At 38.7% G+C, this 24,974-nt stretch overlaps 2 protein-coding genes across 4 annotated transcripts in view; one reads left to right on the top strand and one right to left on the bottom strand.

The window, feature by feature from the left end:
* Positions 1 to 17,446, top strand: part of LOC134004717 (band 4.1-like protein 1) — an 81,443-nt gene extending 63,997 nt beyond the window's left edge. The window contains exons 14-20 of one of the 2 annotated variants that reach the window (XM_062444085.1): positions 488 to 538; positions 3,161 to 3,289; positions 8,826 to 8,885; positions 11,916 to 12,011; positions 12,502 to 12,582; positions 12,694 to 12,810; positions 13,776 to 17,446. In XM_062444085.1, coding sequence (XP_062300069.1) covers positions 488 to 538; positions 3,161 to 3,289; positions 8,826 to 8,885; positions 11,916 to 12,011; positions 12,502 to 12,582; positions 12,694 to 12,810; positions 13,776 to 13,781 — 540 coding nt within the window. In that variant the 3' untranslated portion in view covers positions 13,782 to 17,446. The remainder of the gene's footprint in view (positions 1 to 487; positions 539 to 3,160; positions 3,290 to 8,825; positions 8,886 to 11,915; positions 12,012 to 12,501; positions 12,583 to 12,693; positions 12,811 to 13,775) is intronic. The other variant, XM_062444094.1, reaches the window with a different exon arrangement.
* A 4,114-nt stretch (positions 17,447 to 21,560) lies between these two features.
* The window catches only part of cntn4 (contactin 4), a 113,277-nt gene continuing 109,863 nt past the window's right edge, over positions 21,561 to 24,974 (bottom strand). For both annotated transcript variants that reach the window (XM_062444801.1, XM_062444810.1), the window contains exons 20-21: positions 22,063 to 22,231; positions 21,561 to 21,652 (exon numbers count right to left, since the gene is read on the bottom strand). In XM_062444801.1, the coding sequence (XP_062300785.1) occupies positions 21,561 to 21,652; positions 22,063 to 22,231 (261 nt within the window). The remainder of the gene's footprint in view (positions 21,653 to 22,062; positions 22,232 to 24,974) is intronic.

Raw genomic sequence — 24,974 nt, forward strand, 5'->3', positions numbered from 1 at the left:
CTTTTGTCCTGCCTCTGCTAAATCTAACAATAAACCTGGCTGTAGATGTTGTTTTTGTTGCAGTAAGCTCACCTCTTTTCTGTCCTCTTGAGTAGCGCTTGAAATTTGTGCCTGAATCCATTTGGACCTGACTGGATCTGAACTGACCCAGTGGGCTTGGATTGGGTCTGGCTGAATTTCTCACCTAAACTTGGGTTTTGAGCTGTTAAAAAGACCTAAAGAAATACTGATTTGGTAGCTATTTATCAGCAAATGAAGTTTTTTGGCGATATTCAGATTGGACCCTCAATCAGCAGTACACCAGGATCCCAGTTTAGGTTTGGACTGAAATATTTAGAGCTCAGAACACATTGAGCTCATATTATCAGGCCTGAGTCAAGCTCTGCTGTTAGGATTTTGTATTTGTGTGGTGGTCTGTCAGTCCACTTCAGCTTGTGCTAACCTTCAGAATGCTCTCTGTGCTCTTTTCCTCTGCTTCCCCCTGCAGGAGCCGGTCTCTACTCCTTCCATTTATGAAGCACCGTTTGCTGACTTCAAGGTTAATCAATTTGTATTTAAGCACTTCTTCATACTGTATGCTCCACCCATTGTCTTTTTCCTCTCCCTTATGGATACACTGCATGCCTCCTAACTAAGTGCATCACTTTTCCTGATTATATAAAAAACAGCCAAAAGCTATAAAGGATGAAATGTATTACTTTTCACTGGCTACTCAGCTGCCCTCATCCATCACCAGTAAGAGCTTGAAATGAATGTGAGGGTTGACAAGAGAACCCCTTGCACTGGGCTACTGCTGGCATGATCCAGTTTTTACTTTGATTTGGATAGCAAGTGAACTTGTAATATGTAATTAAAGTAATTAAGATAATTACTTAATAAGGGAAATTATTTTAAATTGGCAGACACGAGAGCTTCATTGTAATTCAATGGCTTAAAACAAGACTATTATGTTTCTGACCCCTCATCATGGGTCATGTTCCCCTTTGTTTTATTTGAATGCTTTTTGAGGGCCGTTGCCTACAAAGGCAGTAGTATATTTGTAAAATGTAATGTAATTATGATGTTTTACACTGATTATTCCACTCAAATAAATAAGAAAATAATAGTGAATTACCAAGATGTCAGTTTATCAAAGTGGAATAGATATTTTTCAGCTATATAAAAATTAAGTAAGGAAGTCATTTCAAATAAGTAGCTTTAGCTTCAGCTAAGGCTAGCTATTGTTGGCTACAGTGTGCAGTTACTGGAGTTATCTTGGTTTTGTTGTAACAGGCTTAAAAGCAATACATTTCTATGGCATAATACATTTAACAGTTAAACAGACAATGAAAAAGTTGATTCTGGTATTTAGTATTGACCAAATATGTAGTTGCATTTTTACCTTTTGTATCGTCCACAGAATAGAAGCAACCCCTTATCCCAACACACAGTTTGGAGCCAGTGTTGTAATTCAAACCCATTCATCATCCTACTATTGTTCATTTTTGAAACTGTATGTTCGCGGTACACTCAACATGGTCTCTTCTATCTGCATAAAATAACACAACACTAAATTGCATGCAGTGATTATGCCAAATTCCAATTTTGCATGCAGGTGATATGCAAGTCCTTCCCATTAACTTCTGTGGAGAGCAGATGCGTCCCCAGTCTCACGTCAAAATGTGTAATAGCTACATTGGCCTGACAATCTTCTTATTCTCTCAGTGGAAAATGCAATATTTTAATAGTTTTAGCATCAAAAGGCATTTTGATAATATTTGTAGTGAGATATGTGCATTTTATTTATAGTTATTACAGGACATACTTTCAGGCTGTCGTTACTATGGTGGTTGCTATGGACGCTGCTGAAACCATGTAGTTGGATGTTCTGTAGTTATTTGGGCTGTCAGGTTATTTGTGTAATTTACATTTTATGTAACTGTTTAATATTCTTTGATTGATCGCTCCGGGGACAAATTGAATTTGAAGTTTTGGCTGACAGGAGGATCCACCTGGAAATATTATCCTTACTGTCACCATGTTAAGATGTTCTTTTAATGATAGCTCATAAACTCATAAATATGATAGGTTAATGTTAAGGCCATTAGTTTGAATTATTCCTCCTTCAATTCTGAGTGTTGTGTTACTTATAGGCAGATTTAAGACACTGGTTTGATACACTGCGTACCGTGCATTTGATTTTGGATCCTCCACAAATCCTGGCATACACACCACCATCAAACTACGGAAGATACCTCCATCCCATTCCATGTCATCTACATCATCAGTTCATCAAAGTTATGTAACCCTAGAGTGGTGATTCTGTATCTGTACCTGCACCAGAAGGAGTTCAGTGACAGGAGGCCTCAGCAGAGCCTAGCCTCAGAGGAGGAACAGGAGCGAGACATCGTAGGAGACATGAGGGAAACCCACTTGGGCATCGAACGCAAGTGCTCCAGCATGACAGTCAGCTCCACGTCAAGCCTGGAGGCTGAGGTCGATTTCACAGTCATCACAGACCTCCACTCCGGCATGGAGGACTTCTCTAAAGGCATGTCGGAGATGGGAGAGAGGGAGCGACATCCCGAAGTGGGCCGGGAGGACTTTGAGGAGACCTCCAGGTTCTACTCTGCGCGTCTAATGGGATCCAGGGACAAGTCTCCCATAGAGGAGAAGCTTCCCGAGGAGGCGATGCATCATGAGGTAGACAGATGAATGCATTCATCCTTCATCGCCATCACCTGCTGGATTTACCCTGCCAGACTGGGCCGAGTGCCAGAATAATTCACCTCTTTTTTTATGCTTTCTTTTTTTTCCACATTGTGTTAAAATTCTGTTCATGTTTAATTGTGTTGTCCACATTTTTCATTGTTGATTTGTAAATTGAGTCATTTAGTTTTTTTTTCTGAATTCATGTTATTTTTAATTGCATAAATGTTTTTTTGAGTTCCACTGTCACTGCATCGTCATTTGCATGCTGTCATCAAGCAAAAAAACGAATTAAAAACATTTGTATTTCACTTTTATTTTTTAAGTTGATAGAATTCTGATGCTTCCCTCTGGACCATATGCTGCTCATGAACAATGCGTTGTCTATCCAACATCTTCAGAGGTCTCGCTGTAAAAAAATTGCTTGGTGCTTGATGTTGTCTGACTGTGGTGTTTGTGTTTTATTACACAGCCTCCTGTGGCAAAGAGAGACCCCAGTGCTGTCAGTATGGCCCATATGCTCAAGAGGGCCGGCAGCAAGACAGAGACGCATACGAATGGATCAGAAGTCCATTCCAACATCATGAATGCCTCACCGCAGGTAAAGCAACAACAAGAAGATTAAATAAGGGATGGCAAACCTTACTGTACTGTACAATACTGTACTATACAATAAGTTGCTGTGAATTTGTTAAATAGTGTGACATTTTGGGAAATACTTATTTGCTGTCTTGCTGAGAGTTACATAAGAAGATGGATAATCCTCTCACATGTTCTCAATATAAAGCTATAGCTAACATCATGTTAGCTTAGAATAAAGAAGGTATAAAAATGACCATTTGTGGTTAAGGGAGGTTATGTGTCACAGTTTATTTTGGCCGGGTGCAGTGACTTCCTTGAGTTGCCTAGCAACTTCACGGTGGAAGTGACTCACATTTCTACACTTTGGTTTTTCATGAATTAAACAAACAACATATAACATGTTAATTAGTGAGCTAGGTAATAATAGTAAGTTGATTTTTTTACCCTCAGACAGAACCAGGCTAGCTGTTTCCTCTTGTTTTCAATCTTTATGCTAAACTAAGCTAACTGGCTGGAGCTTCATATTTATCCCACAGACATGAGCTTGATATCCATCTACTCATCTAGCTCTCAGTAGAAAAGTGAATGTTATTTCCCAAAGTGTCAAACTATAAATTGTTAATTGTTACACGTTAATTAGTGTGCTAGGTGGCAGGACGTTGATTTTGTTACCTTCAGACAGAGCCAGGCTAGTTGTTTGCCCTTGTTTTCAGTATGTATGCAAAGCTAAGCTAACTGGTTAGTGTCTACAGCTTCATATTTAGTCCACAGACACGAGAATGATACTCGTCAACTCGTCTAACTCTCGGGAAGAAAGTGAATAAGTTATTTCCCAAAGTGTCAAACTATCCATTGTTAATTGTTACATGTTAATTGGTGCTCTAGGTGCTAGTAAGTTGATTTTGTTACCTTCAGACAGAGCAGGCTAGCTGTTTCCCTGTTTTCAGTCTCAAGCTAAGCTAACTGGCTCGTGGCTATAGCTTCATATTTATCCCACTGATGAATCTACTCGTCTAACTCTCGCTGACAAAGTGAAGAAATTATTTCCCAAAGTATTTTTTTTTTTTAAATATGTATTTTTATATTTGTTTGTAGGCTACTATGTTGAATTTTTCATATCTACATTTTCTGTCCTCTTCTTCTTTTCTTTATGTCATATTTTATACATTACTGCTGATACATTTTAAGCTAGGGTAAAGTTAGGACAATGCTCACCACAGGATAGATCACGTCAGTCACATAAATACTAGCAATGAAGAATTTTATATTTTTGCAGAGCTCTGGAGTTGGTCTCGATTAGAAGAAGAATTTTTCTTCTTTTTCAGTGACATGACAGCTGTATTCCCCAGACACGGGTGACATAATATCATTATTATGGAGTGATTAAAGTATTGACAGTGTATTAATGAGGATGATGGTGGGAATCCCATTCATCTCCAGAGGCAAAGATTTTAGTGCAGGCTTCCTGTCCCACAGGTGCCTCATTAAAACGCTGGGCTCTTTAGCCATTTAGCTAATGGTTTGGATGAACTCAGGCAGTAATGTAGAGAGGGTGCCTTTGAAGTGCCAACTCAATTTTCTGTCAAATTTTCAAAGATGACAGTATAAGCCATGCTAGTGTGTGTGTATGTGCATCAAATGGAGGATGACGTCATCTATAGGCAAGTGAAGAGGTCCTGTACTGACGTTGTTGTACCAGCAGAGGGAGACATGTCATGTTTGTCTAGTTCCTCAGTCACAGCATAAAGGCTTGGCCCGCAACTCTACCAGCTGTCTGCATGTCAGTGACAGGCTTTGAGTTTGGGTAGCATTCCCACCAGACTGTACTAAAATGAATTTGTTCAGCTTGAGGATTGCCTTCATTAGCAATTCATCAAGTATAAACATGCAGATACTGGTTTGATTGTGAGTCATGGCTATGAAATACAATACAAGCTATTGAAGCAAAGCACTGACTCATTTTAAATGCAAAATCTGATTTTTAGTGCTTATTATCAAATCTTACATTTTAAAGAATCCTCATTGAATAAAGCTTTACTAAAATAAAGCAAGATTTTGACTTAAATACTTGTGACTTAAATATACAGTAAATATTCATAGAACACATGCATTTTGTTTCTTTAAAGAGCATTGCTCAATTTATTTTTGCTACTTGGAGACCTTTTTAAATAGTTAATTAACAGATGATGATTAGTATGACGTGGAACAACTAAATAATTCGTGTTTTTAGCAACCTGATAAGTGAAAGTCCAATATTCCCACAAAGTAATGGGAATATTGAACTTTCAATTATATTGTAATTATATATAATTATTAAGCACTTTGCTGGGAGAAGCTGCCTGCTGGTTGATGAGAGCAATGAGAGTCAATCAAACAGTACAGTTGCAAGTCATTTTGTTCAAATCACCATCTTCAAGATCTTTTGGAAGACCATAATATGCTCTGTAGAGCTGAGGGGAACTGCAGAGGTGTGTAATTGTTCTCTGTGGGTTCACTACAAGTGACACCTTTCACATTATACATTATCATTTGACCCATTGTTAATATAAAATAGCTAGGGATTACTGCAGCTTTTAAAAACTACTGAAAGATAAAATAAAACATTCGTCCTCCTACAAATTAAATGTTGAATAAGCTGCTGGTAGGCCATTCACGATAACTGCTTTTGTTGGACAATATATTGTCTCAGAAATAATTTCGATTTGAAGATTATTTTATAACACTGATGTAATGATAATATAATAGCATAATAATGCAAGGGGGGCTGGGGGTGGGATTGAATAGTGGGCGCTATGCTTCTGTAAAAACACAGACTGCCTTTATGGGCAGAGTTGAGACAGGGTTATTTACCTCTAATTCCATATAAGCGGCGCTGCTCGCTTCTGCAGTCTCCACTCAGGACGTACACAGTGAGGAATGGAGGACACTACTTGCTTAGTTGCTAATGTGAAGTGTAGCAATATTGAGATTTAAAAAATAATCAAGGTCATGTCCATGTATCATATAAGTCCATATATAGACATGATGATTTCGATAATTATGTTATTGTACAATAAGTTGATAAGTTAATTATTGTGACAGGCCTATCTGCTGGTCAGCTACTGCAATTTATATTGGCCAATGTTAGCTAATGTTAGCACGCTAGATAGATATTGCTATGTAGACATTACTTAGCCAGTGTGTTGATGTCTGCATTTTAGCATATGAGATAAATATTTCATTGGTTTAATCCCAAAAGTAAAAGAAGAAATAAACACCACATCTTCTCTGGAGATATGTTGTTTCTTGCTTGTGTCTTTTACAACCTTTCATCTTGTTATAGTAGCTTTAACTTATGACATTTAAAGTGGCTCTGTTCTATTTATGTCAATGTGCCTGCATGCACAAGGCTTTGTTCTGGAACACCTACTTGCAAAACCGCCTTTATTAGGGCCCGAGCACTGACAAGTCAGTGAGGGACCTATTGCTTTTGCCAGGATTCTTATTATTATTATTTTTCACGTTCTTATGCCGCGCGTTTTTGGTGGCCTTAACATGCATGAAAACTCATGAAATTCTGCACACACGTCACAGCTGGTGAACATGTATTTAATGTAACGTGATTGGACGCAAGCGTGGTAAGGGGACTCGCTAGCGCCCCCACACGTCGGGTCATGTGACCACAAATCCTCTCGGATCGGCATGAAATTCAAATATGTCATAGGTCTCATCGGATCATTGGGAAATTAATTTTGTGGAATTTTTTTACCAAACAGGAAGTCGCCCACGCGGCGTGGCGTGCACCGATTTTCATTTTTCGAACACCGCTTTGAGGACTTTATGATGTTCACAGAATCATGAAACCTGCCACGTAGGTTTCAAATCATGAGCTCTTTCATCTGATACCACATTTGCCCAATATTTTGCCCCAACAGCTCAGTAGCGCCCCCTAATGCCTTTTCCCACTTAGCATGTACTGACAAGCTCTAAAACTCACCAAATTGGACACACTCATCAAGACTCACGAATATTATTTTTTGGTATAACCGCAACCTTTTAAGTGCCAAAATGACTCTACAGCGCCCCCTAGAACATTAAAGGTTGAAGCCCCGCCTTCTACATGCACGTACATGAACGAAATTTAGGATTCATATATATCATGACCAGACGCACAAAAAAGCCTCTTGGACCCATACCCTAAGTCCAACAGGAAGTCGGCCATCTTGGATCACAGGTGCATTTTTGCCGCCACAGGTGCATTTTTTCAGCCCTCGTACTTTTACGCACTCCTCCTGCAGTTTTGACTCCACAGACTTCAGATTGGAACTATATCATCCTCAGACCTTGATTATGTAAACTTGATGACAGATTTTTCCTACGTTATACCAGGTGGGCGTGGCAGTCGTTTGTTTCTATAAACAAACAACTCCTTATAACTCCTCCATACATTGTCGGATGTTAATACATGCACTGCGTAAAATGTCACACCTGTTGAAGCCGTTTCAATTTCAACATCATTGGGGATGGGTGTGGCAAGGGGTCTCCATAGCGCCCCCTAACAGCAGGTCATGTGACCACAAACTTTGTCTGATCTTAGTGAAATTTACAGGACTCATAGCACTCATGGGTAAACCCCCAAATTATTTCTTTCAAAATTTTCGCTCTTACAGGAAGTGAGTTATTGTGCATTTCCTGCGTCAATTTTCCATTTTTCCCTCTGCCTTTAGAGGACTTTCCCGTCTTCACAGAATCACCAAATTGTACACATACGTCAACAGTCACACATATTGCCTACTGACAAAGTTTGGGATTTTTAAGTGAGAAAATGACTCCACAGCGCCCCCTGGAAGATTTCAAAGTTTAACCATTATATGAATAACTTATCCCGTTTCATTTCTGGTCTTGGTTTGCCATCTAGTGGAGACATTAACCCCATCACACAATGTTCCATTGAAGCAGCAGGAGCAAAGACCTTTACATGGCTGCTGTCAATGCCCTGCGACTGCGACAAGCACTGACGTTCCTGCGTATGAAGACCTCTACCTGCGCGCCCTCCGACTGCGCCACAGTCCGACGTGCGTGGATGTGCGAGGGCCCTTCGACACTGCTTGCAGTTTTAATTAAGATTATTATTTCCACCTGCGATTGTCACTGTGAAAATGTTTATATAATGTCTTCTGGAGGAGCTTTGTGAATGTGAGAAAATAATCCATCCTCAGGGTCTGTGTTTGAAACAATGTGAACATTTTCCTTGGCAGAAAGAGTCCTCTTGTATTGCATCGTGGGAAATGTAGGATCCAGTGTTTTTGGAGTTTGACCCTTATTTGGCCCAGAAATGTATTTTTTAACCCCCAGGTGAATCCCCCAACTTTGAAATGCAGTTCTAAATTGCTGGCATAGTTCTTAAAGTAGATGGATTTTTTAGTTTCTGTGTGGCTTCCTTATGCATGAGGTGTAACTTTCATATGCTGATTACCCAAAGTGTTTCACTTAATGACCACCTAATGCATTTCTTTAATGAAGCGCTACCTTCTTACCGCACACAAGTCTGAAAACTGTTTCTCTCCCTCCTTCAGAACTATGGAGTCATCAGCCAGCGAGAGGCTCCTGCTCCAATTAAAGAAAATGGCTCCCCTGTAAGTATCATTACAGAGGAAATACATCAGTGTGACAGTATGTGTGTGTGTGTGTGTGTGGGGGGGGTGGCAGAGTATAACTGCAGCCTTTGTGCTGTTGCTGTCCCCTTTTTTAGCCTTGACCTTTACATCATATCCCTTTGAATAAGTATAAAAATAATGTTAGAAAATGACATCTGCATTGTCCTGTTTCTGCCAAATGTTCACAGGATGTGGCATTTGACGTCATGATGACTCAGATTTGACTCAGTAGCTGTCGTTAGGACATTTAAATGAGTACATGAATTTTCCAAACATGGCTCACTTCATTATTTCATAAAAGCAAGTATATCTGCAATAACCAAATTCATACACAGTGTTAATGTCCAACTAAAAGCATCTGCTAAATGAATCACGTGGTCTCCTTTGATCAAAAACCATAAGGGAGCAGTTATATTTTAAATTGTTTGATTTCATGATGGCACCCCTTAGTTATGCATTCATTTGATGAAATACTGTTCTGTTGTCTGATTATATAGCTGGAGAGCATATTTCAATACAGCAAATCAAATCAAATAATGTGGTCACAGACAGAGCAGACGGTCACACTGAGCCTGATAGCATCCTGATACACAACACATCAGCCACAGACACTGAACTACCTGCTTTAGCAAGTCTCCTTCTTATCTAACTTACGAACATGAACACACATTGATCTGCCCCTTAGCTTGTTGAAACCAAACAAACATTCAGCAGGGAAAAGTCCACCACTAACGTCAGTAAACAGGCTAGGTAATGAATTAGCTGCTCAGCTGCAACGCATTAAAACAGCATGTAAACGTTCCTGCAAATGTTAGTGACACGCTGTTTGTCCATGACTTGTAGCGACAGCAGTTTGTTTACTGTGTGTCCATTCCCTAAGGTGCAACACCAACACAGTGGTAGCCCGCTAGCTGCTATCGATCAAACAAGACACTAGCATGCCTCTTCAGCCAGCTGAGACGAAAAGGAACATTTCTGATCTTATTTCTTATTTCATCATTTTAAACAATACAAAACTATTAAGAACACATTATTTTTGACTGCAGAAAGGGATGACTAAATGTGATTTCAGTTGGACTTTATATAGGCATGTGTTGCACACTAGTCCAGGTGTGCATGAGTTTAAATGATTTCTTTACTTCTCAACTAGAACTACAGAAACACAAGCATATTAGTTCAGCGTTGCTACATACTGCAGGCTGCCTCTGTTTACTGACTGAAACGCTGTAAATACTGACACATGCTCTATAAAAAATATCAAAAATACATGTCCACTCTAACTCTCAAACTCACATCACTGTGGATCCCACACATGCTTCATTCTTTTACATATGTTAACCTGTTCTCTTCAGGGCTAGCTAGAGCAAAACATATTGGTTATCTCCACAGAAAGTACTATTGTAGTACTGTAGTACTATATAGCCACCAATCTACCATTTACATTTTTTTTTCCTGAGTATACTGTCCAATAATGTATCAGTTTCTTCACATATATGATTTGTTTTGGAATAGGTCATATTTACAATAGTCTCATTTTCCTAAACATACAGTATGTTAAAGTGGTGCAATCTTAATATAGCCATTGTCCCATCATGGTTTTGTATAGCAAAAATGTTATAATAAATATTTGTCTATAATATAATATAAAATTATATAATGGTTATTAGGGAAACATCACACATCTACATAAAACATGAACAAGGGTAGGATCCATTATTAAAACAAACAACAACAAAATGCACATATGTTTATCAACCTAATTATATCTGCACATGGAAGAAAAATTATTTAAAATTGATTTAAATTCCTCAATGTGAGGATTTATTATCAAGTCAGATATTATTGTTGACACATGGATAAGCCATCTTGACCAATTTTCATCACTGACATCAACTTGAATTATCATTTTAATGTAATTATCTCCATAGTATATATATTAAATTACAGTAAATTACATCAGTCCATTCACTTATGGTTGGTATGTCTTTCTACAGACATTTTCTACTCAAAGTAGATGCTACTAACAGCACTCTCAACAGGTATTTAGCTCACAGTAAAGCTCTTCTAGATCCCCAGGGTACATTATTCAAAAAGTTAAAAAAGTTAATTTTCATATTAAAAACTTCCTCAAGAACATTGTGGACACTTTTCCGACACAGAGCCACAGAGGGACAATTTCAGAAAATATGGAAGCGATTCGCCACAATATCTCCACAGGACCACCAGCAGACAGTCTGATTAGAGTAGTTAGTCTTTTGGAGTGCAAAAGAATCGAATCACATTGTTCCCGCTAAATCCTCTCCAGGAGGGAGAACTTGTCATTAACCATTGCTGTCTGCACATCCTGTCCCATTCTCCCTGTGTTATTGTGGTGTGTAATTACCCTCTGCTTCCCATCTTGCTTTAATATTAAAAGTACAGTTTTGAAGAGCAACATCATTTATAAATTACTTTTTGATAAGAGGCATCTACGTCTGCTTTCTGGTAAAATCTCAAGGATTTCATTTCTCATTGTGTTGTCATCTTTCAGAAATGTCTTTCCAATAAAATCTCTAAATTGAGAGTAAAGTGATCCTGATTCTGCAGATTAAAGTAGTCATTTAGCTCCTGAAAGCTCAAGAAGTTTGGTTCATAGGCAAAAACCAACTGAAGATTTCAATCCTGTCCTTCAATTAGTTTCATTTAATATATTTAGGGACCATGTTATCCAAGGGTAATTGGAGTTGGAAAGATGACTACTTAATGTTAACTGGTAGTCCCTTCTCCATTGAGCTTTTTATTTATTTCCTTAAATCTAAAACTGAGTTTACACTAGCCAACTATTGGCCTATGTTCTGTAAAGTTTACTTTGAACTTGATGCAGCGTAAAGGAGGTCGAGACCACTCGCTGAGACAACAGTACATATTGTGTATGAGCTAGTGTGTGTGTGCTGGCGGTTGTGTCTGTAGTGTTTCCCACTGTGTGTGTGAATACAGCAGAATAACTCCCCTCTAATGAATGTTCTGTAGGTAAAAGCCAGCACCCAGGGGAGGGAGTCCGTTGTGTCCCCGCTGACCATCACCGCTGAGAGTGTCACCTCAGCAACCACAACCCAAGTTACCAAGGTAACTCCTCACCGGTCCCCATGGTTACAGTTTAATAATTGGAGCTTGGAGTCAGCCCACCACATCTTCATCTTATGGTGGACACTTATGAGATATTTCTCTTAAATATTTCTCATCACCCCTTCTTTATATGCTGAAAAGTAGACCATCACATAGAAATGAATTGACATAATTTTCTATGTCATTGTCAAATAAATACTGTGTTTCTCTGTTGTGTAAAACAACAGCATTTTTATCTCCATTCTATGTTTGTTGTTCTAAACAATAAGTATCTGCTGCGTCTTTACTGAGAAAATCACCTGGTGCACAAAAGATGCACCAGGTGATGTTTGAGAAGACAAAGAACTGATACAAACAACAGCAAAGAGCTTTTTAGAACAAAGGCAGAGGTAAAAATACAATACAACAATACCTTTGTTTGCCACTTAATTGTTGGGAGTGACTTGTTCACCATTCATTGAGCTTGTCTCTCACTGTATGTACTCTGCAGACTGTGAAAGGAGGCTACTCAGAGACCAGAATCGAGAAAAGGATTATAATCACAGGAGACGACGACGTGGACCAACATCAGGTAAGAGGGAGAATTACTGAACACCTGCACTTTATGTTCAATAAGCCATTAGGCACCGAAAGCTAATATGTTAAGTTTATGATCAAATGCATTGGTGTTTCATGTCTGCAGGCCCTCGCCATGGCGATCCAAGAGGCCAAGCAGCAGCATCCTGACATGCTGGTGACAAAAGCAGTGGTTATCAGGGAAACAGAGTCTCCCACTGAGGAGATGCAGCAGAAAGCAGAGGTACGTCATGACTGCAGGTTACAAGATGACTTAGCTTCCTGTTTGATAACCATTTAAGTACATCAAAAGATTTGTTAACATTCCTTAGAGATTCCCTAGACTTGATCTTGACTCCCAAATTATTTAAGTGAGCTCTAGAGGTCAATTAGCAGTGACTACTTTGCATATTTTGGAAAAGATGAGTGAATACATGATGGATTCAGCATGAATACAATTAAATGTTTTCATGTTTATGTGATTCTTCCTAATATTTTCATTGATCACATTACCTGTATACCTATGAAATGTGTAATATGTGATTATATTCACTGAGCTGTGAAGTACAAGAAGTCTGAGTTTGAAACAGTGAATAGCAAAACAGGGACATGACATATTAAGCTGATTCAACGTGCCAGTAAGCCTGCAAATCTACTTCCCCCATACAATCTCTGTCTGGAAAAATTTTAAATCCACTCAATTCACATACTAATACTTTATAGTACCATTAAAGATGAGTCAAAGTTGCATGAATCTACCAGATTATATATAGATATTTTCAACATAACTGCAGGGGGTAATATCTAATATACTGTGGGTTTTTCTTCTTAAATGACACAATTTGCTGCAGTCTGCAAGTGTTGGACATTATAAATGATCTGTGATATTAATCATGACAAAGACTGTATGAGGTTTTAATATCTGACTGTGATGCTTTTACGGGTGACACGAATGGTTTAGAGGCTCATTGGCTGATACAGTGCTAGAGGGAGGGCAGTTTGGGTAGTAATGGTGGTTTTACAGGCACGACTGAGAAGTCACTGCAGTCAGTACTGAAGAATCACACTTAAAAGTGAGCTTCTTAAAACAAAGCTTAGGAGTCCTACTTTTATTAGGAATTTGACTCATTCTTGAGACCTTTTCTTTCAAGTTTCATACATTCCAGCACAGCATTTGAAACACCTTTGTGTGTTGCTTTCTCATTGCAGTCCTGATTGGTCATGGTGGCACCTGAGACGGAGGACAGGAGAGTATCCTCCAGCTGTTTGTCTCCTGCCCCACCCTGCAGTATGCCACCAGCCTGATATGAGGACTCTCTACCCCCACTGTGTACACACCGACACGAGAACAGACTGCACTCCATGAAGCAGTAGACCTCCACTTTCTGTCCCTTTAGACAAACCAACTGTGACTCTAGCCTCTGACCCAACCTGGCCTCCTGTCCTGTCCTGTCCCGGCTCATCCCAGCCACCCCACCTTCTTGCGGAGCAGAAAACGTCTTCTATCGGATGATTTACGTTTGGTTTATTCAGGTGGAGTGATGTAAGATTGAAAGTGAAACCTGGTAACAGCTGGTACCTCTGTTAGAGTCATTTGTCTGAAACTTTACTTGTATATTATTTAACTCATTTAACACATTTTGACTCTTTTGAAACCCCTGAGGATTTGAATCAATACGTTTTTAACCCCAAAACCCCCCAAACCCAATACCCTCCCCTCAAAAAAATACTTTTTCTTTTTTTTAAGGTCCTAAACTGCTACTGTCATACATCAAGTGAATATAAAATAGCAGAGGAGGGTTGGTTGAAAGAATGGGGACAATGCTGGTTGGGATGGGGGAGGTTGGTGCCAAGTGGCAAGAGGCAGCCTTTTTGCTCGTTGCTGCCACCTCCTGGCCATGACACCTTCAGTATAATCAACAGCTGTCTTATTAGCTTTTTACATTTTTATCTATAGAGGATCTAATTTATGTCCAGTGTTTGCTTGTTTATGAAATATGTATAATATCAGATGATTATAATCTGCATGTTCAATTAAAAAATAGCAGAGGGAATGGAAAAAATAAAAGAATATATGCAGACACGTCCACATCTAAAATCCCATAACAAGTGCAGAGATGATGGGAGAAACTGTAAAGATAACAGGGCCAATGAGTGGTGGACACATCCAGATGTTGAAAGACTCTACTGAAGAAGAGAAGACAGTCGGGTTGTTTAACACTTCACTGGACAGTTGGAACTCTGCTTTGGTCCCAGTGCCCAGCATACAAACATCACTGTCCTCGTCCCACGCCCCTGACTCCCCCCCCACCCCTCCACCCTCACTTGGACTGTTTTCTTTTTATTGTCAGCTCGCCATCAACAGAAATAAATGCTGGTCACTCGTTATTGGGCACAGATTTAGAATTTGTAGAGCAAATTTAATATAAATAATGTTTCAGAAATGTGATATGTTGATGATATGTTACTTTATTTTACTGAGTTCCATCATGAAACAGAGTTTATATGTTATTCTTGTGAACTTTGACATTTCAGTCCATGTGAACATGCTAGTGTCTTTCTTTAGGGGCTCAAATGACCAGACTTGTGAAAGACTTTCATTTTGTTTCCTGTTACTTTTCTCAATGGTTTGTTTCACTGGAGATCTTACAACATTTATCAAAAAGATCTCACAACTAGGAACCAGTTTACCCAAATTGTGATGCAATGAAGAGAAATGCAGTAAATTGGGAGACTGGCCTTTGATTGTTTAGTTGTGCCTGGTATATCTGGCTGTCAATATCAGCATTGTATCCATCACAGCTGGTTAAGCTATGATGGATTTTTTGGCCACTTGGGCGCAGCGCAACAAGATGTAAACACAACACTGACATATAATCACCTAATAAAGCTGTCATGGCAAACTGTTAGCAAACAGTTGTCTATAAACATCCAGCAGTTATGGAGCAACATTATCATTCATTTAAAATATTGTTTTGGTCAATATAAGTCCAATACTCACTCTCTTGTTTTGGCCTCTATCAATTCCTGAGGGAAATATTTGACTCTTTAGCTGTTAAATGCTTCAATATGTTCACCAGCTAGCTCCTAACTTTATTTGCAGTTTGGTGCTGAGCATATAGTGCACAGAACTATTTTGTGCAGAAAACAGCTACCGGCTATGGTCAAAAATGATGACAAGATCCGTGAGAGTCAACCAAAATATTAAAGTTCCACACTGGAAAACCAAAACAATGAAGCTGAAAGACTCAAAGAGTCAGGTGATGACTCTCTGTTGGTTTGGTACTATGAACAACACCATTTACATTACATATAGTCTTCTGATTCATTTGTAACATAAAAAATATAATTATAGCAGCATTAAATAGCTTTGAATCATATGTGCATGTTCACAAACACTGCCTGGAAGGTTCAAAACCACAAGATTAACATGGGTACTTTATTGTTTTCTGTTGGATTAACTCTTTAAGTTATGGTGTATGAGTCTGTAATTGTATTTATAGGAGTGGTGAATGTGAGGCCTGTGCTTTTCCTCCCTGTTTTCCTTCCAGACAAAGCCGAAAGTCATAGTGTGACATACTAAAATGCCGTCTATCCACAGAACCTGTTTGCTGTCACAAAGCATATATCCTGGATGACCTTTAATACTATACTATGCATTGCTTATCATACATAAGAATCCCTCTGATGGATCCCGACCCATGTAAGCCTTGTTGCCGTCATTGTTAACGTCGTGCTACTGTTAACCGAAGCAGTGAAGTGCACTGCTTGTGAGACTTGCAATAAGCAACCATTATTCTTATCCTCTGTCCTATAAAGGGAGAAAACTGTGAACTCTCATGCGTAACAAAGCGTAACCAAAACCTATAATACAGAGTTAATAATAGTCAAAGGAGCCTTCCAACACTTGTGACCATGGCTTTTGTCACCCTTGTTGTCTAATCCGCCCATGCCCTGACTTGAACCTGTTGACCTGCTGTTGATATGTCTGTGGAAATAAGAGATTCCCAAACTGATGACTTGTATATTCTATTTTGCTGTATTTTATTTTATCTGGTCATATGACACTGGACTGTTGTGAAAGCACTTGCTTGCTACGATAGCAGCACATAAACTGTAAACTGTTGGGAAAACTCAAATGACCTGTCTTTGCTGTAGTATTGGACACACTACTGATGGAAAAGTAATGACTTTAGGCATCCGGAGAGAGGTTGTGTACTGTGGGCGAGGTGGTGAGTTGAAGGATGGAAGGCCTGTATATAAATATCCATACTTCTGTGTATTATCCTGTAAAGTATGTAGAAACTGACGAGAGCAGGGATGTGTTTTTCAGATTGCGGTTAAAAAGATGTGACAGTAAGTAAAATCCCAAGGACGGTGCAATAGGAATGTCACATGATTGGGTGCCTTATGTTTGGAGCCGTGCTTATGGGAGCAGAAGCTCAGCTGAAAGTGCTGTTAATCACCACAAGGCAGATGTAGAAATCACCTCTCCCCTGAGCCCAAGGTGAGAAGGAACTGTCTTGGAAGTGAATTACTGTCATGTAAAGGATGTGACATTGAGAACAGTAAAAGGGAAAGTCTTTCTGAATGGGAAATGTTAGTCCTCATTGAGATGAAAACATTTATTGGTCCCATTGAATTAGAAACCAGCATAGTACAGATTATGGATATGAGGTTTTTTTTTGCCCCCGTGAAGAGCAACGAACTGCTCGGCTGTTTTGCCTCCACCTTCAATTCTCCACTGCCTTTTGCTCTACATTCCCCTAGTGCTTGGTGGTGTGTATTTGCTGTATTTGCTTTCAGTCTAAATGGAAAACATACATGCATAAATAAATGTCTCAGTATGATTCAAAAAATGTCTCTGATTCTCAAAGAAGGGGAGAGGGGTTTCACTTTGATACATTACCCATCGTGAAGAAGTAGAACTTGAGATGTTTTCTTTTTGTTTACTTAATTATATGGTTTGAACATTTCGGAAAATGATAATTCGTTATATGTAATAAAGGGCTTTTTGTAATATCAGATGAATTGGGGTATTGTTATTGTAGTAAAAGAGGAAATGTACCTTGTTAAATATTGCCATCTTGTGGCTAAATTGAGTATATAAGACTTGGGTACAGACTAAGAATATGTGTGTCCTCTTAGCACCACCTAGTGCATTTTCTGTAACAATTTCACTCAATTTAAAATACCTAGATTAAAAGAACATGCCATTGACTTTCAGCAGGTACGTTTTATGTTATTCACATAGATTTAAGGGACACTAAAATAACCCTGAATATGTGATCAAGGAATATTGCAGCTTTTTAACAAAAAGCCTGTATTACAAACTTGGGATATAGAGTGTGAAAGATGTGGGGATTTATCAAGCATGAAGGGTCTAACTGTTGGGTTACAATATGGGAAAGATGGATCAAGTGGTGTTTTTGAAGTGTGAGCAAATGAAAGTCAGGATACCTTGCCCTCTGCTGCTTTTTTGAAACATTAATAAACAGTCTCCCCCTATTTAATGAAAAGGAATTATTTATTTTGCCCCCTTAGCTGTTGTATGACTGTAACCCCGATTTATTGTCATTCAATTTGATATTGCATTAAACAAATGCCATTCAAAATCTTTGCTGAGGCTAGAGGGACAATATTTCTATATGTTAGTTCTCAAATGGGTCTACATGTATTGAGAGATGGACCAACAGAGCTTGACGTTGTTCTATAAATCAATAATCTTTATTAACACAGTATAAACAATAAACAGCAACAGAGGAAACCCTCATGTAGAGCATATATGGACAAGTAAACCCAGTACATCTCAGAGGGGCTGACTGAGACAGAAGCACATGGGGCCAATGATGGTTCAGATCTCATGGTAAACGTACAGTATACACAAACCAATCAGATGCATGAACCTTGCGTGTTCCTAAAGCCATTCAGTCATTTTGCAGATGGACAGAAGAGAGAGGACAAAGTACAGTCATGCTGCGCAACAGTTAGCTACAGTATGAAACAGAGTTATTACATAAAAACCAAGTAAATCATCTCTTTAGAAAGGTTCTTTTATATAAATGATTTGGAGTGTACAAAACAGTATATTACACATTTCGTGATGCATGATTCTTAGCAAGACCCAGTAGCCTACAGTACACTTCCCTTCAAAGTACTACAAACTACTTAACTGGATTACAAGCTACAAACAGACTGCACTGTACTTCTGTACCACAGCAGTCCCACATGGCATCAGGAGACATATGGGAAAAAAGGAAAAGATCAGCAGCATCATCTTTTAATAAGAATACACACCTATAAAAATGCACCAGGCCTCATATATTGCCAATATGCCTTCCGAAACAGCAGAGTGCCATTCAAACTAACCTCAGTAACCTCAGCATTGACACAAAGGATGCTGGGCCTCCCCGATCCTGACAACATATCTATCCACACAGCAGCATGTAAACATCACCGCGGCTGCTTCATAGTTCTACGTTTTCTAATGTTTTTACATATGATAAGTTAAGGCTCTTTAAGGACCTGAGGATTTTGAACATATGATGAGGCACACAGAAGGCAAAGAATAGCTCTACACACAGGGCTAACTGAAAGAATGAGGAGCATGAGACAGCCACAAGGGTCCAGTCACCAGTGCAGTTCAACAACCAAGGTAGAGGAACCCAGGGGAGACTCTCTCCGAAGCAGCATGCTGCTATTTCTGGTAACAAGGTCAGCAACTATCACATGGATGGCTTTAAGGACTTCATCGACTTTTTTGGAATTTTTGGTCTTCTTACCCTGGAGGATTGGCACCAAAATCGTGGCATGCTAAGGCTAAAGCATCCAGCCTGTTGATGGATAGGTTTGAAGAAGTTTGAACCTATTTTAACACAACACCACAAGGTTACAATATGTACGCTAAAAAGAACCACTGGCTGTGAAGTGATGCCTACCTTCTTCTTTCTGTGTAAGAAGAGAGTTCAGCCAAAGCTTCAGCAGTCTGAGTTTGCCGAATCAAGAAGGTATTTTTTTCTTGGTAGTTGTGTGTATGTATATTGCTGGTGTTTTGTTTTGACAGCAAACCTACATACAATTTAGATGTATCTTCTGGCTACAGCTCAGTAAGTAAACACTATTTGAAGAAACACACAGAGGAAATGTATTACTATAAAGAACTTAACTTAAGAAAACTTGATTTGATTTGTGGATTTTGTTCCTCATCTTTCACAGTGTAGTCACACTTCAAACGACTAGTATGAATGGGAGGAATACTTTCAGTGTACATATGACATGTGGGAATGGTATTAAGACAGACTTGAAAAAATCCTGAACCAATCTAATGTAGTAGGTGTGAATGAGCATTATCTTATGAAAGTTTTACTTACTTATTTATGCTCTTTGCCCCCCTCACCTATCATGATCTTTAGCAACTAGTTGTACCTCGCCCCTTGAGAGCCCCATCTCCAGCAATTCAACCTTTACTGTTCTTTGCCAGGTGATCTTTGGTCGTTTTCATTTCCCGTTTACCTGGTGGTGTCCATTTGGGGGCTCTTTGGGGGATCTGCTCTGGGGGCATTTGTAGTATGTGTCCAAATCATCTTAGACGACAGTGTCTTATTGGGCTAGAATGTACGGCAGATTTTTTGCAGACAGTCACTGTGGAATGAGTTGACTTGTTGCATGTGGTTATTTGCCAGCAGCACTCATACCCATATAATAGAACCTGCAGGACCAAGGCAGAGCTTGGTTTTGAGGCTGTAGGTGTTAAAACTCCAGATGTTATGGTGTCTGGTGTAGGAGTCTAACGCAGATGTGGAACTGTCCCACATAAGAGCTAGATATCTTTTTGGGTTCCAAAGATTTCCATGGTACACAAAGTCATCAACAACCTCAAGTCACTCACTATTTATAGTGACACATGTATGAGTGGGTTTTGGTGGATTGAATGATGAGGCCTGTTTGTTAAGCATACTTGGTTGAGTTGGTTCATTTTTTCTTGCAAATTTTACATTTGTGGAAAAGACAAAAAGTTCTTCGGCAAAGTCAAGATCTTCAAACTGGCTAGAGAGGGTCCAATTAATGCCTCAAAGTGTTTGGCAACAGTTGTTTTTCACATAATCCAATCGATGACAGTGAGAAAGAGAATGGTAGAGAGAATGCAGCCTTGACATACTTCAGATTGTACCAGGAACCACTTGGAGATGGTATTGCCAAGTATGACACTGCATTCAAAGTGGTCATAAAACTTCCCCATTAACAAGACTATCTTATGAGGACTTGAGTTGTTTATTCTCCATTTTTCTGCAGATTAATGACATTTTAGGAGAAAATCTTAGTTTTCCTCATTAGGGAAATCCAACTTGAGTCAAATGTAGCTAGTATCACCAAATTTGCTAATGCAGTATGGTAAAGCTGTGTTGTCTGATGATTTTAGATGCTAATCCTCTCTTTACATACTGGGTAAGAAACAAACCAACATGTCGATGCAGCCCTTTGAGTGAAACATTGCAGAAACAAAAACGCAGATATGTAACAGATAACGATTAATAGTTAATTCACTTGAAAAAAATGGACTCTGTTACAACTTACAAGACATTTTAGAAGACAAAAGGTTCGCTGTCAAACTTTGATGTCATTTGCCATGCACCTAATTGTTCTCGCCCCAATGAGCCCGACTTCAGATTGATCAAGAAAAAAAAATCTATAAAAGCTCAACATGTCATACAAAAAGATGCATATAGGACATTTTTCTCTTTATTTTTCCTATGAAAGCTGCTTTGGTAACAACATAGTCACGACATCGGTCAATCTCCTTTACTTAGCCTGGGTGCTGAAGGGGACTCCTTCCCTGTCATCTTACTGGCGTGTTTAAAAAAACAAAACTTCAGCGTCTTCCTTCTGCCTCTAAAATCAAAATGAATGGGTCTAGTTACACCAGAGTGGGCTGTGTTTGCGTTCCGCCGTAGAGCTGTCTCCACATCAGATGCAACGTCTGCTGGGAGCTGTTTGTCATAAAGATGTCCGTGCTGTGAAAGACAGTGCTATTGTACTGAGGGCTGATAGAGTGGAGACCTTGGATGCTGAGCCAACTGCGTTGGGGCCTGAAAAGGTATTGAAAAGAATGAGGCTGTCAGTCTATTGTTTGGAAAAAAAACCCAAAACCTGACTTTTTGGCATTTAACTTTTTTAAACAAACGTCTCTTCAGTCTGCTTTGGTAATCATGAGCTGAAAACATTCATTTCTAAAAATGCTTAAGAGTTATTATGTGAGCAATGAAATGAGACATTGAAAATATACTAAATAAATTGCTCAACTTTTCATGCAATACTTGCATTATTGTGTCACGTAGAGGCCATAATTACACAAAGATCTCTCATTTAGCCCTTTATTTTCCCGCTCTCTCTGTTCCTTTGGAGATGATGATAGCTAATCTGTTCTGGCAAGACAGCGGCAAGGGACTGGATTATTTGGCTCAGCCACAAGGGAGACACTAACTAACTCTCCACTGACCTGGTATCCTTGGGATGGTGATCTGCCTGCTACTGCTGCCTTCCCCTCCCTCTCCAAACGGCTTGATCTGGATGATATAATCCTCATCAGTAGGCAGGGCGAGCTCTACAGAGGTCGTGTTGGTCTCCATGACGTTTGGGCGGCTATGACGGTTCTTCTTGTATAGCACCTGAGAATAGATTAGACGAGTTAAAACAAAAGTCAGTTACAATGAAACAGTCACAAAATGTAATCTATAGATTTGGAGCACAGAAGCTGCTGTGTTGTGTTAATCTAATTTATTATTCATTTTTTTGAACTATAACCGCAACATTACTCTACATTTATCACAAGATTTTATCCTTGTTTTTATTTCTTTATGTTAATTTTATCAGTACAGTCAGTGTGGTCTGCAGACCAGAGAACCCGCTGCTGGGAAGCATTTTCCTCACTGTTGAGTTTAATAATATCTTTAATATATCTCAACACAAAACAAGAAAATGTCTTTGATAGCTCAACAATATGATAGATTAATGTTAAAACTATCTGTTTGAATTATTTCACCTATGATTCTGAGAAATCAAGTGTTTTTGTCAGTTTTGTGTTGTTGCTATGGTGAAGACACCAGCTAAAGCCGTAACCTATACTCAGTATAACATTATAAAGTATTTTAGATACTGTATATTCCTGAGGGTGCTAAACCAGGCCATAATGACAAAAAAGAAAAAAAGATGAACTGACATCCTCATGATATTTTTCACCCTGACCTGATCATATACATGCAGTATAATGTATGTTTTGGCTGTAAAGATAACGTTTTTATAACCATAACTCTTTTATAACCTACTCTGGAAACTGAAAGAAGTACAAGTATGCCAACAGATTTGTGCGCTTCATAACAAGTGCTATGGTGCATCTCTAAATGGGAATTACAGCTTTTAAATACACTGATATATTCCCCATAATGTTGGATGTGGAATGTGGAATTTAAGCATTAAACTGCTTCTAATGTGGTTTTAGGGGTTGGGAAATCAGATTTTAAAAAGCTAATCATTAAATGGGTGAAAGTTGTTTTTTCCTCATTTGACACGTCGCCAAGTTGTTGCCCAGCGGTCACCATACCCACATGACAGTTGAAGTCAAGAGCTTTCTATAAAAGTTGGTTTTATGTCTGTAGCCCCTCCTGATGCTGAATGATAAGCTTTCATCATGTACTGGGTTCAAGGTCAGTATTTCAAAGCAGGAGCCATGTATCATCTCCATACTGACATAATGTTGAGACCTTTGCAAAGATTTATTTGGTTTTTGATAAAGTTTTAATTTTCACCTTCATGGACACAACTTCACAGAACCCCTTGAAAGAGTAAAATTGATTATTTTGTCTTTTTTTTGTGTGCGCCTATTTTTGTAGAAATACTGACACAAATCCTGCATGGTAAAATTGTTTGATCTGACCTACTTTTTACTTTATTTTCATGAAGAAATGCAAGATGTACTTATACTTTAAACCCTTAATAAGAGAATCCCTGTGGGAGCAAAACATGCTTTCACCACCAGATTGTGCTGTGGGTAACTTAAAATAATGTTCAATATGCAACATGCACACAATAACCCAACATTCTGGTTATGTCAGGATACTGCAGCGTCTTTGACCCTCTGGCTGTGGTGACCTCACAGAGCACAGAGGTTATTAATAACAAATAACAAATTTGTAACAAATTACAACAACAACTTAACTAGCTGCTATCACTTTATTGGCTGAGAAACTTCAGTTGTAGGGAATCAATTTATAAACATCTGGACCACAATATGTGCAATTAAGATACAAATGATGTTCTTACATTTTGTTCCATAAGCAATATATACATTTATTTGTAACCTAGCAACATGAGGATCCAACTGTATATGATTTATTTCTTCGTGTAACTGATAACTGTGTGCAAATAAACAAAAGCAAACGACTTAAATGAATGATTTGTGCATTATTATGTATCTATTATTCCCATCTGCCTATACAATAGCTACTTTTAACAACACATAAAATATGAAAACTCAGTATCAGCATCTAAGGTGTTATGATTACTTTTATTATCATTACAGGAAAAAAAACAGGCTGTAAAGATGCCTAGTCTTATGAACATATCCAGTAGGCTTCTGACAGAGATGAATAGGCTACTCACACAACCCTGGAGATTTTATGTATCTTTATGAATCTTGGTTTTTGGATTATATGTCAGCATGACACCGTTCAATCAGACTCTGTTTTATTAGCTAATGTAAGCATACAAGGAATATGGCTAGGTGTTCCCAAGAAATGCAACACAGAAGGATAAAAATAGACCAAACCAAGGTAAATATTATAAAAATTTAATTTTAAAAAAAAGCTATTTACAAATGGAATAGTAATATTTTTGAAATGGGATATAAAACTTGAAATTAAATTTTGATTGTACAAATGTATCAAAGTGACAAGTGCAGACATTAAGTGATGGATCAGTCTAATAACTTCATCTTCCTGATTATATGGCCATGGTACAAGATTTGATGCAATTTAGTGCAGAGACAGGTTAGGGTTAGGGAAGAATATTGTGTTGTGGGCGAGCTTGGCGTGTTTGACTGCTGTTTGGGCTGTCTGCCATTGGTGGGCTTCATTTATCTACTAAAAGGAAGGAATGTCTGTGTGTCTGTGTCTGTGTGTGTATGTATGTATGTATGTATGTATGTATGTATGTATGTAGGTATGTATGTATGTATGTACGTATGTGTATGTGTGTGTGTGTGTGTGTGTGTGTGTGTGTACAGACTTAGAGACACACACACACACACACACACACACACACACACACACAAACACACACACACACACACACACACACACACACACACACACACACACACACACACAGACAGATTGATTAATATATCATAAGCTT

Source organism: Scomber scombrus, chromosome 3 (genome assembly GCF_963691925.1).
Source record: "Scomber scombrus chromosome 3, fScoSco1.1, whole genome shotgun sequence".
NCBI lineage: Eukaryota > Metazoa > Chordata > Actinopteri > Scombriformes > Scombridae > Scomber > Scomber scombrus.